At 40.3% G+C, this 17,508-nt stretch overlaps 1 protein-coding gene across 1 annotated transcript in view; it reads left to right on the top strand.

Moving 5' to 3' along the window:
* The window catches only part of clpb (ClpB family mitochondrial disaggregase), a 93,158-nt gene that overhangs the window by 9,608 nt on the left and 66,042 nt on the right, over positions 1-17,508 (top strand). The window contains exon 4 of the mRNA XM_061919122.1: positions 16,077-16,180. Coding sequence (XP_061775106.1) covers positions 16,077-16,180 — 104 coding nt within the window. The remainder of the gene's footprint in view (positions 1-16,076; positions 16,181-17,508) is intronic.

Below are 17,508 nucleotides of genomic sequence, written 5' to 3'. Positions count from 1 at the left end.
GCCGTGTCTCCGCTTGCGTTGTTACTGCAGGTCTTCAGAATAGCAACTTTTAGAGTAACAGAAGGGCTTTACTCGGTCCCCCGTCTCCCGGTCCAACAAATTAAATTAGCCTCCTGGCCCCCAGAACACACACAACACAGAGAGGGGCTGAGGTTAAGACCGGGCCAAATCCAATTTCGGCAGATTTTTTTTCCCCCTCCAACAGGAGTCTGTGGTCATTTTTTTTATTTTTATTCAAAGGCCTCCACCTGCTTGGGAGAAGCATAATGTGTCATTTAAATGTGAACACACTGGAGTAACAAACGCCCCCCACATATTTATCTTGGTGCTAGATGACTGTTTTCTTCCGTTTTTATTATTACAGTTTAAATATTCATCAAGAGTTTTTCTTGCATACGCATGATTTTCATAGCGTCTCTCTGTCGTATTACTCTAATGTCCACGCTGAGCGATGGCTGGTATGTGTGACGTGTGCCACATGTTTACAGATGTGCTGGTGTATGTCAAGTGTTTCAAACGGGATGTTTACGTCCGCGCTCGATGTGGATGTGTGTCACCGTGTGCGTTATGAGCGCTATAACTCAGCCATGAGGTGACACTCGTCTTTTTTTAATCCTGTCCCCCAACCCCCCAGTGAGCCGTCACTGCTGCAGGGAAGACGGAGCTTCGCTTCACGCGCATCCCTCATGCATCTCTCGTAGCGCACACACACACACACAAGTTGCAGTGTGTGTTGCGTATGCACTCCGAGAGTTTTCGCAGGGCAACTGCCTATTACTCAGCCGCACGCAACTTTATTTGCAGCGGTTAAGTGAAAAGCCTGCGTGCATTACTCATAAGCGTGTTCTCGCCTGAAGCAAGTGTCAACTTAGACTGGCAGCAAAATGGTCCCTCCTCCTCCTCCTTCCTCTTCTTCAGTTCTAAACTGAGCATGCAGGGACTGAAGTGGTATTTCTTGGCAAGCAGAGTATGTTCACTGTCCAATTAGAGGCGTATCATCAACCAGGAAGCGTGTTTAGACATGGCGATGTTCAAGGAAAGCAGGGAGCAGAAGGGTGTGTGTGTGTGTGTGTAAGAATGAAGGGTCAGACATTCGGTGGGTGGGCGTGTGTTTGCTTGGCTTTGATGTGAGGCTAAATCGGGGAGGCGCAGGGCCTGGCCCACTGTTTGCACTCTTTAACACACAATGCCCATCTCCATCTCTCTTTCTCTCCGTCCATCCCACCCTCGCCGCATTCACGTGCACAATGAGCGCTTAGCAGAGTGTAACGCCTGTTGATCGCCCCGACCCGTCCGCCGGGTGACACAGCGGGGTGAAGAGGGAGGAGTCAGAGGGACGGTGGAACGAGAGGGATGGAGAGCGGAGGCTGAGCGCTTGGGGTTTAGGTTTGGGACTTGGACCAGTTGCGGAAAAAGCCACCAGGGAACCGCACTATTTTGCCTATAAAGCGCTTAAAAAAACATCCAAATACCTCCATTAAGGCAGTGGTTCTCAACCTTTTTTCAGTGATGTACTCCCTTTGAACATTTAATTCAAGTAACCCCTAATCAGAGCAAATAATTTTTGGTTTAAAAAGATAAAGAAGTAAAATACAGCACTATGTCATCAGTTTCTTATCTATTAAATTGTATAACAGTGCAAAATATTGCTCATTTGTAGTGGTCTTTCTTGAACTAATTGGAATAAGAAATAAAAATAACTAAAAACTTGGTGAAAAATAAATCAATTATAAATAAAGATTTGTTCACACAGAAGTAATCAACTTAAAGTGCCCTCTTTGGGGATTGTAATAGAGATCCATCCGGATTCATGAACTTAATTCTAAACATTTCTTCACAAAAAAATAAATCTTTAACATCAATATTTATGGAACATGTCCCCAAACAAATCTAGCTGTCAACTCTGAATACAGCATTGTTGTATTTTTTTTTTTTTTTACAGTTTATGAACTTACATTCATATTTTGTTGAAATATTATTCAATAAATATACTTATAAGGGATTTTTGAATTGTTGCTATTGTAGGAATATTTAAAAAAATCTTATGTACCCTTTGACATACCTTCAAGTACCCCCAGGGGTACGCATACCCTCATTTGAGAACCACTGCATTAAGGTTTTATATACATGATGTAAGTATACATATAATGTAGTAATAGGCACATTTGTAATAACATTTAATATTTGCAAACCGTATTTTTGAGATTATAAGGCGCACTGGCGATGAATGGTCTATTTTTGATCTTTTTTCAGGCGCACCGGATTATAGGGCGCATTAAAGGAGTCATATTATGTAATGGTCGTTTTTGGTCAAACTGTTGCATAGATCATGTTTTAAAGATCATTTACAAACCGCTTTCTGACAGTTGCTTCAGGGTGCGCCATTTTGTGGGCGGTCGTATTTACATGGTTCACCTTCGGCAGCGTCTTCTCCCTGTCATCTTTGTTGTAGCGGTGTAGCATGCAAGGACGCGAGTGGAAGAAGTGTCAAAAGATGGAGCTAACTGTTTTAACTTATCAAAGTCATACTAAAACATTTTGACGGATTGCTCTATATTCTCACCTAAACAACGTATTGGTGTTGCTTGCTTACGGGTACTTGCTCGCGTCATTTATTAAACAGTCGTCCTGCAGCCTGCACATATCTTTTATGTGTGGCTGCCATCTACTTGGTCACAGTTATCCTTACACCATGTACAAAATAAGATTGCTTCGAGGTCGGTAAGCACAACCAGAATTAATCTGTACTTTAGGCGCACCGTGTTGTAAGGCGCACTGTGGATTCTTTAGAAAATTAAACGATTTTAAAGTGCGCCTTATAGTCTGAAAAATATGGTACGATTAATTTCGTCCAATGATCGCACACTAGTCTTGTTTTTCAAGATTTTCCCATGGTTAGAAAAACTAAGTTATGTCGCTTTGTATCTATAAGCTAATGTTGGCGTGTAAGACCAGATCTTACGAGGTTCATTGTGGCATTCGTTAGGCCAGATCAGTCTCTAGATAATGGTGCAATAAATCAATCAATCACAATCTATTTATCTAGCCCTTAATCATAAGTGCCTCGTAGGGCTCTACAAACCATAATGGCCCCTGCCCTGATCCCAAGGAAAAACTTCAAAAGCCCGATCTGGGGAAAACAAGAAACAGGATGGGACGGGCCGTAGATTTGGGGACCCCCCTTTTGGGGTGATCGACTGCAATGGATACCGAGTGGGTAGAATTATTGAATTGTTACATTAATATATAACGTGGGAAGCCAGCAGAGAGTTGAAGGAGGATCTTCTTCCATGTAGAAAAGTCAGCAGCGCAGAGATGCAATGTTGTGGTTGGTGCCCGTTTAGAGTTGAGGCCCAAAAGCACAATTGGTGAAAGGTCATGGATGTGCAGGTTGATGCCACATGCACGTTACTTCTTGGTATTGTGATTGTTGACTCCTGCCACCTAGTTGACCCCAGGCGTGCACCAGGGTGAGGCGGGGTCAAGTGAGGTCCAGCGTCTGGTCCAGGTGGTCAGAGACATGGATGGTCAGTTCGACTCAGGTGTCTATTATTGTGCAAGAGAGACGGAAGTGTCTGCTTCCTGTTTTTTTCCCTTCAGGGCAGGATGGGAAACAAACACCAGTCCCCTGTAGATGTCGGAATATAGCATCCTCAGCACCACCATGTTGTGTGGTCATTATTATTGGTCACATCTTGATTAAAAAATTTAACTAATGGCCTGTAGTTAAAGCATTTTTTGAAGTCAAAGAGCTAAATGCTTAATTTGTTATTGTACACATTGCACATTTTGCAGATCGCTATGAAGCCGAAAATGCAGTTTTGGTCCATTTTCAACCAAACATTGGTAAAAAGTTTGATGCATCACTAAAAATATGTTGTATCAGAGTTAGGGATGTAATGATAAACCACGGTAAAACTTTCCACGGTTAATATTACCGTTTCAGGTTAGAATTATCGTAAAATCGTGACTGATGAAACATTGACAAACTCACAGACCGGTGACACTGCTCATTTACTGGAGAACAAGGGTAGCTAACATGAAAAGAAGAAACAATGTGTTTTGCCATCAAAAAACGACAAGATATTAAATTGTGCCCATTTAGCCTACAGGCTGTGCTCTCTCAGAGACGGATCAATCGCTCGATAACCAAAGCAATATGACAAGAGGAAGTTAATTTGCGTGACGTCACATAAATCCGACATGATACACCCAACACAGTATTTAAAAAAACTAAACTTGTGTGTAATGTCCTATATTTTCAATGGAACATTTAAAATGTTGTTGTTTACTTTAGTCAATCTGCCATCATAGGGCAGTCTACACTTAAATACGACCCCAAAAAGGGACAAGTAGTAAAACATGGATGGATGGATGTTTGACTGCCATCTACTGGTCACACATATTACTCCATGTACCAAATAAAATTGATTCGAGGTTATTAAGCAAAACCAGAATTATTCCATACATTAGGCGCAACAGGTTATAAGGGGCACTATCGAGTTTTGAGGGGGGAAAAAAAGGATTTTAAGTGCGCCTTATAGTCCAGAAAATATGGTATTTTCCCATTATAAAACCTGTTCTCGTCCCTTCAATTTTATTGCATTCATGCATTTTTATTCAGGTTTGATTGCAATATTTGGGACAAATACAGTACTTTATATAGGTGGTGGTCGGAGGAGCCGTAGGCGCAAACTGGCAGCCACGCTTCCGTCAGTCTATCTCAGGGCAGCTGTGGCTACAGATGTAGCTTACCACCACCAGGTGTGAATGAATGATGGGTTCCCACTTCTCTGTGAGCGCTTTGAGTTTCTAGTAATAGGAAAGCGCGATATAAATGTAATCCATTATTATTATTATTATTATTATTATTTATTTTAAACCCCAGGGGGCAAAGGCTGACTTTTTTGTCCTTTCAGTAAATTGTTGCTGCATTTGGGCCATAATTCTTGTTGTCCGTACCATCCATTTTCTACCGCTTGTCCCTTTTTGGGGTCGCGGGGGTGCTGGAGCATATCTCAGCTGCTTTCGGGCGGAAGGCGGGGTACACCCTGGACAAGTCACCACCTCATCACAGGGCCTAATTCTTGTTGTGTTATTCCAATTTACATAATTTTTTCCTAAAAGGGTTTTTTTCATGTTAAAAAAAAATCAATGTCCAATCCTTTCACAGGTGTAAAAGAGGCACTGGCAGTTCTTACACAATATCTCCGAGCTAAACAGGGCATAAAATACCTTAATTTTTCATAGAACATAAAAACATCTTGGATTCTCTTTTAATTGACCGTTTTTGCTGGAATCTCTCAATTTTAGCACTAAACAAAAATACCAACCATGCAATCTTTTTTTTTTCTTTTTTTTTTAAATCATTTTGATCAAATACAATTATGTATTCTATTAATTCAAACTTCTGACATTATCTGATCAAGGGGGCTTCAAAAAGGACTACATCTTTATATACTTTTTAAGATTTTAGTTCACTGAGAAATGTAAGCCATGAAATAAAAAAATAAATCCAAAATGTTTTACGTCCTTCAAAAACTTAAAGGACTTTAATGTCCTGTTCAGGTTGAAAGATAATTAAAATTGAATTCCCCACAAGTGTTAAGGATGCAGCTATGGAATTTTTCAGTTATCGAATATTCTACTGCAAATTCCTTCAAATTAATCTTGATTAAGGGATGTAACGATTTGAAAATTTTATATCATAGTTATTGTCACCAAAATGATCAGTTATTAATTATCAAATTGTTGAATATGCTCAAAAAGTTCTCAAAAATATATAAAATGTTTAGTACGACTTTGGTAAGCTATGAAGCCGCACTGCTTGATGTGCTTCAACATACTTAATTTTTATTTTATGTATTTTGTAGCCATGAAGCCATCTATCGCCTGTGAGTTGTATCAACTAGTCACTGATGTTGCAATTTTCAACTTTTTTCTTTGTAAATTAGGAGATTAACCAAACAAATCCCTGCAAGTATTTTTGCTTGGCCTCAATTAGTGCTGCAACTCCTCCCAAATAAAGTTAGCCACTTGATCATCAGTTGATTAGTAAAACTACACAAACTCTTCTTAAGAGTTCATTAGGTTTGGCACTGTCCTTCTGATAATTAATTCTTTGATCTTTTTTAGCATTGCATCCATCCTTTCATCCATTCCTCCTCCTCTTCTTCCTCCGCAGCTTTCCACTCTTTATCCTTGCCTGTTTACCTTCCTGATGCCATTAACCTTTCTTCACACCACCTCATTTCTTTGCACAGTCCTGCCCAGCCTCGTGTGACCGGCCATAGTTAGTTTGGTGTCTCTGAGGATGCATCTTGTCTGTTTGTAGAAGTGCTTGCAAGGGTGAGAGGGGAGACCTATGTGGGTCACAGCCCCCCGCTTTGCCGGTCCCAGTCACAGGGATACTGTAACAAAAGGGGACCCCCCCCAATAGTCCTTTAGACCCCCTCAGCAAGGTCAGACACAAAGACCTGGCCAGGCTGTTCTCAGCCTTTCGCTCTACCGCGGTAACACACATCAAACTACCAACTTTCATTTTTCAAGCAAAGGGAAACCGATATCATGTGGAACCCCTGAGTTTGATCGCCATCTGTTTCGGAACTCCTCTTTTGCTGCCTCTGACACCGATCAACATGTTTTATAACATTGTTCATAATAAGCACAGTGGTACCAACACTAGGGGTGATGGAAAATCGATTCGCATCTGACTCGCCATTCTTATTTATTGCCATTCTGAATCGGTTCCTAATTTTCAAAATGTATTAATACATGTTCTTACTTAAAAGTAATTTTTTTTTAAATTAATTTGTTCCAAATATTTAAAAAAAAATCTATATTTATTTACTTACAATTTTATTTTAAATAATTTTTTTTATAAACATTTTTAAGAATCAATTTATATATGTATATTTGTGTATATTTATTGTGGCCAAACAGCTCAATTTTTGTTTCATCTGACCACTGAACTTTCTCCAGAAGGTCTTATCTTTCTCCATGTGATGTCAGATGAAACAACAACTGGGCTGTTTGGCCACAATACCCGGCAATATGTTTGGAGGAGAAAAGGTGAGGCCTTTTATCTCAGTAACACCAAACCTACCGTCAAGCATGGTGGTGGGAATATAATGCTCTGGGCCGATTTTGCTGTCAATGGAACTGGTGCTTTACGGAGAGTAAATAGGACAATGACATTCTTCAGAACAACCTAAAATCATCAGCCCTGATTTTGGATCTTGGGTGCAGTTGGGTGTTCCAACAGGACAATGACCCCAAACACATGTCAAAAGTGGTAAAGGAACGGCTAAATCAGGCTAGAATGCAGGGTTTAGAAAGGCCTTCCCAAAGTCCTGACTTACAACGTGTGGGCAATGCTTAAAGGGGAACATTATCACAATTTCAAAAGGGTTAAAAACAATAAAAATCAGTTCCCAGTGGCTAGTTTAATTTTTTGAAGTTTTTTTTTTTAATTTTACATCTCCCGGAACATCCCTAAAAAAAGCTTTAAAGTGCTTGATTTTCGCTATTTGCGATGCGATTGTCCATTTCCCTGTGACGTCATACAGTGCTGCCAATGTAAACACAGCAAGATATAGCGACATTAGCTCGGATTCAGACTCGGATTTCAGCGCCTTAAGCTATTCAACAGATTACGCATGTTTGAAGCAGATGGTTGGAGTATGGAGGCAGATAGCGAAAACAAACTTGAAGAAGAAACTGAAGCTATTGAGTGAATAGCTATTGACGCTATTCGGCCATAGCATGGGTGTACCTAATGAAGTGGCCCATAGCAGGGCTGCCTTATTAGCATCGCCGGTAAAATGTGCGGACCAAACGATCAGGACTTTCGCATCTTGTGACACTGGAGCAACTTAAATCTGTCGATTAATAAGTGTTTGTTTCGCATTAAATGTAGGTATCTAGTTTCAAATGTACATACAGCTAGCGTAAATAGCATGTTAGCATCGATTAGCGTAGCATGTTAGCATCGATTAGCTGGCAGTCACGCCGCGACCAAATATGTCTGATTAGCACATAAGTCAACAACATCAACAAAACTCACCTTTCTGATTCCGTTGACTTTATTGTTGCAAATGCATCTGCAGGTTATCCATACATCTCTGTGCCATGTCTGTCTTAGCACCGCCGGTAAAATGTGCGGACACTCCGGCACATTCAATGGGGTCTGGCGGCAGATTTCTTCCCAGTGGTGCAACTTGAATCCCTCCTTGTTAGTGTTGTTACACACCGATGAGGCATGATGTCTCCAACGTTCCAAAAAATTGTCGAAAAAACGGAAAATAACAGAGCTGAGACCCCGTGTTTGTAATGTGAAAATGGCGGCTGTATTACCTCAGTGACGTCACGTTCTGACTTCATCGCTACAAGACCGATAAACAGAAAGGCGTTTAATTTGCCAAAATTCACCCATTTAGAGTTCGGAAATCGGTTAAAAAAATACATGGTCTTTTTTCTGCACCATCAAGGTATATATTGACGCTTACATAGGTCTGGTGATAATGTTCCCCTTTAAGAAACAAGTCCATATCATAAAACCAACAAATTTAGCTGAACTGCACCAATTTTGCAGCTTATCTGATTGATTGATTGATTGATACTTTTATTAGTAGATTGCACAGTACAGTACATATTCCGTACAATTGACCACTAAATGGTATCACCCGAATAAGTTTTTCAACTTGTTTAAGTCGGGGTCCACGTTAATCAATTCATGGTAATTCATGGTCATCTCAGCTGCATTCGGGGGGTAGGCGGTGTACACCCTGGGCAAGTCGCCACCTCCTTGCAGGGCCAACATGGATAGACGGATAAACAACATTCACACTCACATTATATATCATATATATATATTTAATATATTCGGTAAACACACAATATTGACTGAAAGAATGCTAAAAACGTTATGACAGACCACCTCAAAAAACGAAAAATTATTTTATTTTTTTTACTGAATGAAACATCCAGAATATACGTGAAAATAAAAAATGTTGGATTTACAATATTAATAACTATGAACAATAAAACACTGAATATTAACATGTGAACATTGCTCCTGTTTTTCTTCTCTGGCATCTTTTACAATCAAATGCAACGAAAATGCGACAAATATAGTGCAATAGGTAAAAAAACAAAAAACACCTGCAATCTGAAATATATTTTTTCTGCAGAACTTTGTTGTAAATATCTGCTTCTGCGTCTGTCCCTGACATCCCCGCCCACACTGCTTAGTTCCTCTCTGAGCTGCTGTGACGTAGATTACCGTAATAACCCGTATATCACTTAAAAAGTGCAGATTCCAACCATTGGAATACTTTCTATAGTTCAACACTTACGGTAATCTGAAAACAACACTGCAAGTCATATTGATGGCTGTAGTTTTGATGTTAAAGGTTTTTAAAAAGTTATTTGGAAACGTCCGGCAGGCTGGATTGAAAAGCTTAACAGATCGCTGGAGGTTTTTTTTTCCCGGGTTTGGTTTAAGTGCTCCCATACAATGCTTGGCATAAATACTCCAGTGTGGTTGTGTAGGGCCACAACCACGGGGGACTAAGGGCAGGGGGCACGTGATTATTGCCTGTTCTACTTTGATGAACTGAATGACCTCCTGGATACAATTATCTTTGGTGAGTCAACTATTACTCTTTGTAATAGTTTTAGTTTGGTTTAGCAGCATTTCAGCCATAGCCATTTAAAAGCCCTTAGAGAAAATTACTAATTTAACATCGCTTCGAACGTCGTCATCATGACAGATTTACAACCGCATTTCTTAAATAAACTGTACTATTTAGGTTTTTATTGTAGCCAAACATTTTCCCTGAAGACATAATGTTTAAAAACATTTGTTTTTTCATAGGTTTTGCCCATTTATTGTGTTTTATTATACTTTACAATTGATACCAAAACACCATAGCAGTTTTTAATTAGCTTTGCTGCGGTAGGAGATATCCAACACTTTCTTTTCCCCTTTGGACAACTGTGTTAGAATACTCACCAGGCTGCAGTCAGCCTCTAGCGTTACACGAGTTATATTAAAGACCGAAATGGGGCCACAAACAATATCTTGTTTAGGGCCACAAAAACCCTGGGGCCGGTCATGCATGGATGCATCCTCTATCTCTGTCTGTCTTTTCCGCTCGCCATGTCTACAACACGAATGGCTCCCCCGTTCATGCTTCTATTTCGCATCATGTTGCGCAATTCACATGCATATAATCGGAACTACGTACACAAATGCTCCAAACTGAATAGTAGAACAAAAAAAAACATCCAGATGGTTCTGATTTTTTTCGTAAACTCTTTCATTCCTTATTTTTGCATGTAATAAATGGGTTGTACTTGTATAGCGCTTTTCTACCTTCAAGGTACTCAAAGCGCTTTGACACTACTTCCACATTTACCCATTCACACACTGATGGAGGGAGCTGCCATGCAAGGCGCCAACCAGCACCCATCAGGAGCAAGGGTGAAGTGTCTTGCTCAGGACACAACGGACGTGACGAGGTTGGTACTAGGTGGGATTTGCACCAGGGCCCCTCGGGTTGCGCATGGCCACTCTTCCACTGCGCCACGCCGTATGTCTTTTTTTTTCTCAAATAACCGCTCCATCCCTTGTGCATATGCAGCATAAACGCATGTTTGCTTGCGTATTCCTGTAGACCAGTGGTCTCAAACTCAAATTACCTGGGGGCCACTCATACTTGCCAACCTTGACATTCAGTGAATTCTAGCTATATATATATATATATATATATATATATATATATATATATATATATATATAAATACAAGAAATAATTGAATTTCAGTGTTAATTTATTTACACATTTACATACACATAACACTCATCTACTCATTGTTGAGTTAATGGTTGAATTGTCTATCCTTGTTTTTCTAACCATATGCATGTACAGTAGATGGCAGTATTGTCCTGTTTAAGAGTGTCACAACATTTCTGTTTGGCAGACGAACTGCTTTACGGTAGACGAAAACGGACTGCTGTTGTTGTGTGTTGTTTTACCGCGATGGAAGGACGTTAATGAAACTGCCTAACAATAAACCCACATAAGAAACCAAGAACTCGCCCTCTATCATTCTACAGTTATAACGTCATTGGGCAGACACGCTCTTTATACACGTCACTCAGGTCCGCATGGAGCTGGAGGGGGCGTGGAGTCTCCTGGAAAATCCGGGAGGGTTGGAAAGTATGGGGCCACTGGATGCAGAGTCTGGGTGAGACTGGGCCGCAAGAAAAGATTTCTTAAAAAAATGTTTCATACTCCTCAGCATGTCTAGTTGTATAATGACGTTTCAAATTGTATCCCTTGTGCACCGCAACTTTCTCTGTGCAAATAAGACACGTCGGGGTGCCGACGTGCTCAACAAAGAAATATTGCATCTCCCACTTTCCCTGGAATTGTCTTTGCACATCACTAACCTTTCTCTTCACCATAGGCTTTGAAAAAGAAACGTTTGGGTTGTGGAATACATTTGTATTTAGCCGACGCGCGGAGAATAATGTTATTTCCGCAATGTGTGTCATTCCGCTTTTCCTCCCTACGGCAACACAGCGGTCGGCGGGTAACAGCCAGGAAAGCGCCGGGATAGCGACCGCAAAAAAGTGACGGCTCCTGGAGTGTCATCCGGCGTCATATGGAAATATATGTAGTGTTCATTGTGTGAGGCAATGCAAATTAAACAATAAAAAAAACAATTAACGGTTTAAATTGGTCCAAGGTTATCGGGGACTGTTATTACCGACGGACAGGTGTCGCGGTGTGACTGCAGCCAGGCACGTAAGAAAACCCTTGTCTCCATGACAACGTTTCTGTCGCTTTCACTCATTTGCCGCTTTTCCACTAATGCAGGGGTAGGCAACCCAGAACGTTAAAAGAGCCATTTTTGGACCAAATAACACAACGCTGTCAAGCGCCATTCATATAAAACTCGCAGGGCGCACTAACATTAAACTTTCATATTCAGGTGGGGGCCGCAAAATAACGTCTCGCAGGCCAATTGCGCCCCGCGGGCCACGTGTCTGAGTCCCCTGCTGTAGACAAAGAGTACCTGGAATGTCCGTTAGGTCACAGTCAAGTGGTGTTGCCGAGGTAGTGCGTGTTTATTCTCTAAGGTGGTACGCTCCAATGAAGTTCTACACACATGCACATACCCTGCCGGAAACAAGGCCGACCCTTCGCCCCTGCAATATACTCGTATGCACATACGACAAGGCAGACCAGTGTGTAGTGGTCACTGGACTGTGTCCACCGTAACGGGACAGACAAGAGGGCAACCAGGCTAAGAGTCATGGTCAATGTTGTCGTCTTTATTTTCTATGTCTTTGTGTGTGACTTGAATGAGCAGTTGTTGGTCTTTTTCCATATGCATGGGCTTTGTTTATTCACAAGATCCGCATCATTTGCTCAACGGTGGTGGGTTTAACACAATATATCAGTGTTTTTCAACCTTTTTTGAGCCAAAGCACATTTTTTGCATTGAAAAAATCCAGAGGCGCACCACCAGCAGAAATGATTAAAAAAAACGAGACTCATTTGCCAGTAAAAAGTCGTTGTCACAATTGTTGGATATGACTTTAATCCATAACCAAGCATGCATCACTATAGCTCTTGTATCAAAGTAGATGTATTGTCACCACCTGTCACATCACACCAAGATTTATTTTGAGTTTTTTGCTGTTTTCCTGTGTGTAGTGTTTTAGTTTTTTTCTTGCGCTCCCAGGTGTTTTTTTCTATTTTTTTCATGTCTTCCTTTGAGCGATATTTCCCGCATCAACTTTGTTTAAGCAATCAAGAATATTTCAGTTGTTTTTAATCCTTCTTTGTGAGGACATTGTTGTCATGTTCGCATGTACATTGCGGACGCCATCTTTGCTCCTCAGTAAGTCTTTGCTGTCGTCCAGCATTTTCTTGTTTACTTTGTAGCCAGTTCAGTTTTAGTTTCATTCTGCATAGCCTTCCCTAAGCTTCAATGCCTTTTCTTAGGGGCACTCACCTTTTGTTTAATTTTGGTTTAAGCATTAGACACATTTTTACCTGCGCACTGCCTCCCGCTGTTTTCGACATTTACAGAGCAATTAGCTACAGGCTGCCACGTACTGATATGAAAGAGTATTACACGATTACTCTGCCGTGCTCTAGACAGCACTGACACTAAACAACAACACATAATTTGCAAACTATAATTACTGGTTAGCAAAAAAATATTTTGAACCCAAATAGGTGGAATTAGATCATCTCCAGACTGTATCTCACGGTAAACTAGTGTGCCGCAGCACAGTGGTTGAAAAACACTGCAATATATGATCCCTTCAAAGGGGAACTGCACTGTGTTTGCTTTTATTTTTCTTGTCATTCACAATTCCTATGTGAGACGAGGTCCCACGTCTATCTTTTTTAATGCACTCTAAATCGTAAATAAACGCTAGCAATAGGTGGCTAACAATGCAGGAAATGGGTATTCAATCTATTCCACTTATTGTGTGCTCTAAAAAAATACCAAGACCTCCAACTTTCTTACAAGCATGATGTAAGCATATATGTAATGTAGTAACAGACACATTCATAACAACACGGGATATTTACGCATTTTGGTCATTTTAAGCATTACGGCGGAACATTTATTTAATAGAGCGCATCACATCGCTTGTATAGCGCTTTGAGTACTTTGAAGGTAGAAAAGCGCTATACAAGTACAACCCATTTATCATTTATTACATCATTAACAACTGCTAATAATTATGGCAGACTTTGTGATAGATGACGACTACTTTTGGACACATGATGACACAGACCTTTATAGTTTTGAGGCAGAACATACAGAGGATGAAATACAAGTTTTAGAAGCTGAGTAAAAAGCAGATCTAACTATATCGTGAAACACTAAACATCATGTACTGTAGCTGAAAAAGAAATACAAACTACAAACATAACAAAACAATCTCTTACTGTACAATGTTTGCTTTCATTGGTATGCTGAGCTCGAGACTTATGTTCTCCATTTAAAGGATGAATTTATCATTAACATCAATACATCAATCAGGTAAAAAAAAAAAAAAAGGTGGGAGTATCTGTCGCGTCTGCCTCGCAATGCCCATCCATCCATCCATTTTCTACCACTTGTCCCTTTTTGGGGTCGCGGAGGGTGCTGGAGCCTATTTCAGCTGCATTCGGATGGAAGGTGGGGTACACCCTGGACAAGTCGCCAACTCCTCGCAGCCTCGCAATGCCTTCAGGTCTAAATTTAATTTCAAAGTTGACCAAGTTATCTTCATTTGTCGTTATTTATACTTTCTAAATAAATGATGTGATAATGTTCATCAGTCAAATTGGTGTAATTTGAGATTTACTCATTTTTCCCAACTGATGTACTAACATCTTGTAGTTTATTCTGCACATATGTAGCGTCATTTAAAACAGAACTTGTGATTTTGGACTAAATTTGATAATCAAACATGAAGTTTGAAGGAGATACTTTTTTTATTTCTGCATATTAATGTGTGTCGAAAAAATGTGTCCCCTGTTATAAGTACAACACAAAATGTACCGATTATCCAAAGCATTTATTTGGGTAGAAATGTCACAAGTTACATATGGCTAACAACATCTTTGACAATCAAGGCATGAACGTAACCATCCACGAGTTTTGTCATTATTATACCTAATAAGCAGCAGTGTCCAAACATGGAAATGTTGTCTCTGTCTTGACTTCAAGCTCCGCCTCCTCAGAAGTCATGCAGGCTCTTGCAACAGGAGATACAAAGAACTGCAATTGCGACATCCAGTGGACACATTTAGAACAGCAGTTTCTTTCATCCAAAATGTTTAAAAAGTTAAAGTCCTAAAGTTAAAAGTCCCAACGATTGTCACACACACACACACACACACACACACACACACACACACACACACACACACACACACACACACACACACACTATGTGTGGTGAAATTTGACCCATCCCCATGTTCACCCCCTGGGAGGTGAGGGGAGCAGTGAGCAGCAGTGTGCGCCACGCTGGGGAATAATTTGGTGATTTAACCCCCAATTCCAAGCCTTGATGCTGAGTGACAAGCAAGGAGGCAATGGGTCCCATTTTTTGTAGTCTTTGGTATGACTCGGCACTGGGTTTGTACTCACATCCTCCCAGTCTTAAGGCCACTGAGCTGGTTAGTTCTTTTTTATACTTGAAAAACGTATCACGGGGGCTGGATAAAACTTGCCGTATGTTTGACATCCCTGTAACACAGTGGTTCTCAACCTTTTTTCAGTGATGTACCCCCTGTGAACATTTTTTTAATTCAAGTACCCCCTAATCAGAGCAAAGCATTTTTGGTTGAAAAAAAGAGATAAAGAAGTAAAATACAGCACTATGTCATCAGTCTCTGATTCATTAAATTGTATAACAGTGCAAAATATTGCTCATTTGTAGTGGTCTTCCTTGAACTATTTGGAAAAAAAGATATAAAAATAACAAAAAATTTGTTGAAAAATAAACAAGTGATTCAATTATAAATAAAAATTTCTACACATAGAAGTAATCATCAACTTAAAGTGCCCTCTTTGGAGATTGTAATAGAGATCCATCTGGATTCATGAACTTAATTCAAAAAATTTCTTAACAAAAAAAGAAATATTTAACATCAATATTTATGGAACGTCCACAAGAAATCTACCTGTCAACACCGAATATTGCATTGGTGCATTTTTTTTCACAGTTTATGAACTTACATTCCTATTTTGTTGAAGTATTATTCAATAAATATATTTATTAAGGATTTTTGAATTGTTGCTATTTTTAGAATATTTTTAAAAAATTTCACGTACCATTTGGCATACCTTCAAGTACCCCCAGGGGTACGCGTACCCCCATTTGAGAACCACTGCTGTAATAGACCCTTGACCTTCAATGTCGAAATGTGTTATTACTCAATGTCATTGTGAGTTCATGATCATTTTTTTGTTTTGTTTGACTGATTCAGTTGTTAGCATAAAGTATCCCATATCATTTTGTTGTCTTTTTGTTTGTTCCCCACCAGTGTGGTGAAGGTTCTGCTTGAAGCCGGTGCTGACCCGAATGCTGGAGATGACTTCAACAATGTTTATGACACCTCCAGAGAGAAAGGAATACACTCACTGGAAGGTAAAAAAAAAAAAAAAAAAAAGTGGAAATGTGTAGCATTTGTTATATGTGGACTGCAATATTACACAAGTGTACAAGTGGAAACCATGCAACATTGTGTTTTGCATAAATATTAGCATATATGCACATTTTATTTCTTCTGTATTATTCATTGTATATGTTCTCTGCACGCGTTATTTGTTTTCTCCTCACACACCCTCACGCACAAGCAGGGTGGCACAGACACACACTCGGCCCCCTCCCCAGCCTGTGTTGGGTTTCTGCAGACATATTTATATGGGATATGTATATTGCAGACATTTATATGGCTGTCAGGTTTGAGTCCACGTGGGGCCAGCATAGCGTGGGGAAGCGTTTCCCAGATGCACACTGATGGATGGGCTAGGGGGGCCTGTGCGACGCTTTATTGGGTTAGCTATGATTATCCGGCCTGCCTCTCTCTCTCTCTCTCTCTCTCACACACACACACGCGCACACATACTGCAGAGAGAAACCGTTTTTAGAGAGTAGGGTACAGGAAAAGGAAGAAGGAAGAAAAGATGCAGGGGAAGAAACGGTGGGGAGCGAGAAGAACATGGGGATGGATAGAGCAAAGTTAAAGATGGAGGAGAAGATGCTGTGATATAGTGTGGGATTGATGAGGGAGAGGAAGCCGGGAAATGGATGAGACAAAGTTATTGGGATAGAGAGTGTGGGTTGGTGGGGAAGATGAGTGTGCAAGTGGTGAAGGGAATTGATGAATGCCAAAGAAGAGAGGAAGGAGGCGGAAAAAAAAAATACAACAGGATGATGGAGTGGCACAAGATGAGTGCTCTTATGGAAAGGGGAAGAAGAAAACAATATGTCTGTTATTACTAAGGAGCGGAGTAAAAAAGACACTGTTCACATGTTCATTTTGAACAAGCCCAACTGTGAAAATGAACTATGCCAAACATGAAAGACAATATTGCAGTCTGGTGTTGTGCTCTTATATTGAGCATAAATGGTTTACTTTTCAATTTGGAAAGAGTTCTCACACTACTACTTTTCAGGTGAAAATGGAAAAGTTGTGTTTCTCTTGCATATGCGCACAAGAGGGAACTCTCCTGAAGGAATCAAAGTACTATCTATCTAAGAATGGTGGCACTTTAACGCCTGGAAACGTAACAAAACAGAAACAGGCGTCAGAGTGGAACTATTTGAATACGCCGTGCATTAAAGTCGCAGGCAGCGTCCATCATTGTTTTTAATACTTTGAGTGAATTAGGGTTGTACGGTATACCGGTATTAGTACAGGACCGCGATACTAATGAATCATATTGGGTGCTATACCGCCTCTAAAAGGTAGA

This window comes from Nerophis ophidion, linkage group LG13 (assembly GCF_033978795.1).
Source record: "Nerophis ophidion isolate RoL-2023_Sa linkage group LG13, RoL_Noph_v1.0, whole genome shotgun sequence".
Classification (NCBI taxonomy): domain Eukaryota; kingdom Metazoa; phylum Chordata; class Actinopteri; order Syngnathiformes; family Syngnathidae; genus Nerophis; species Nerophis ophidion.
Note: the sequence above shows the minus strand (reverse complement) of the source record. Positions and strands in the feature narration are given on the sequence as shown.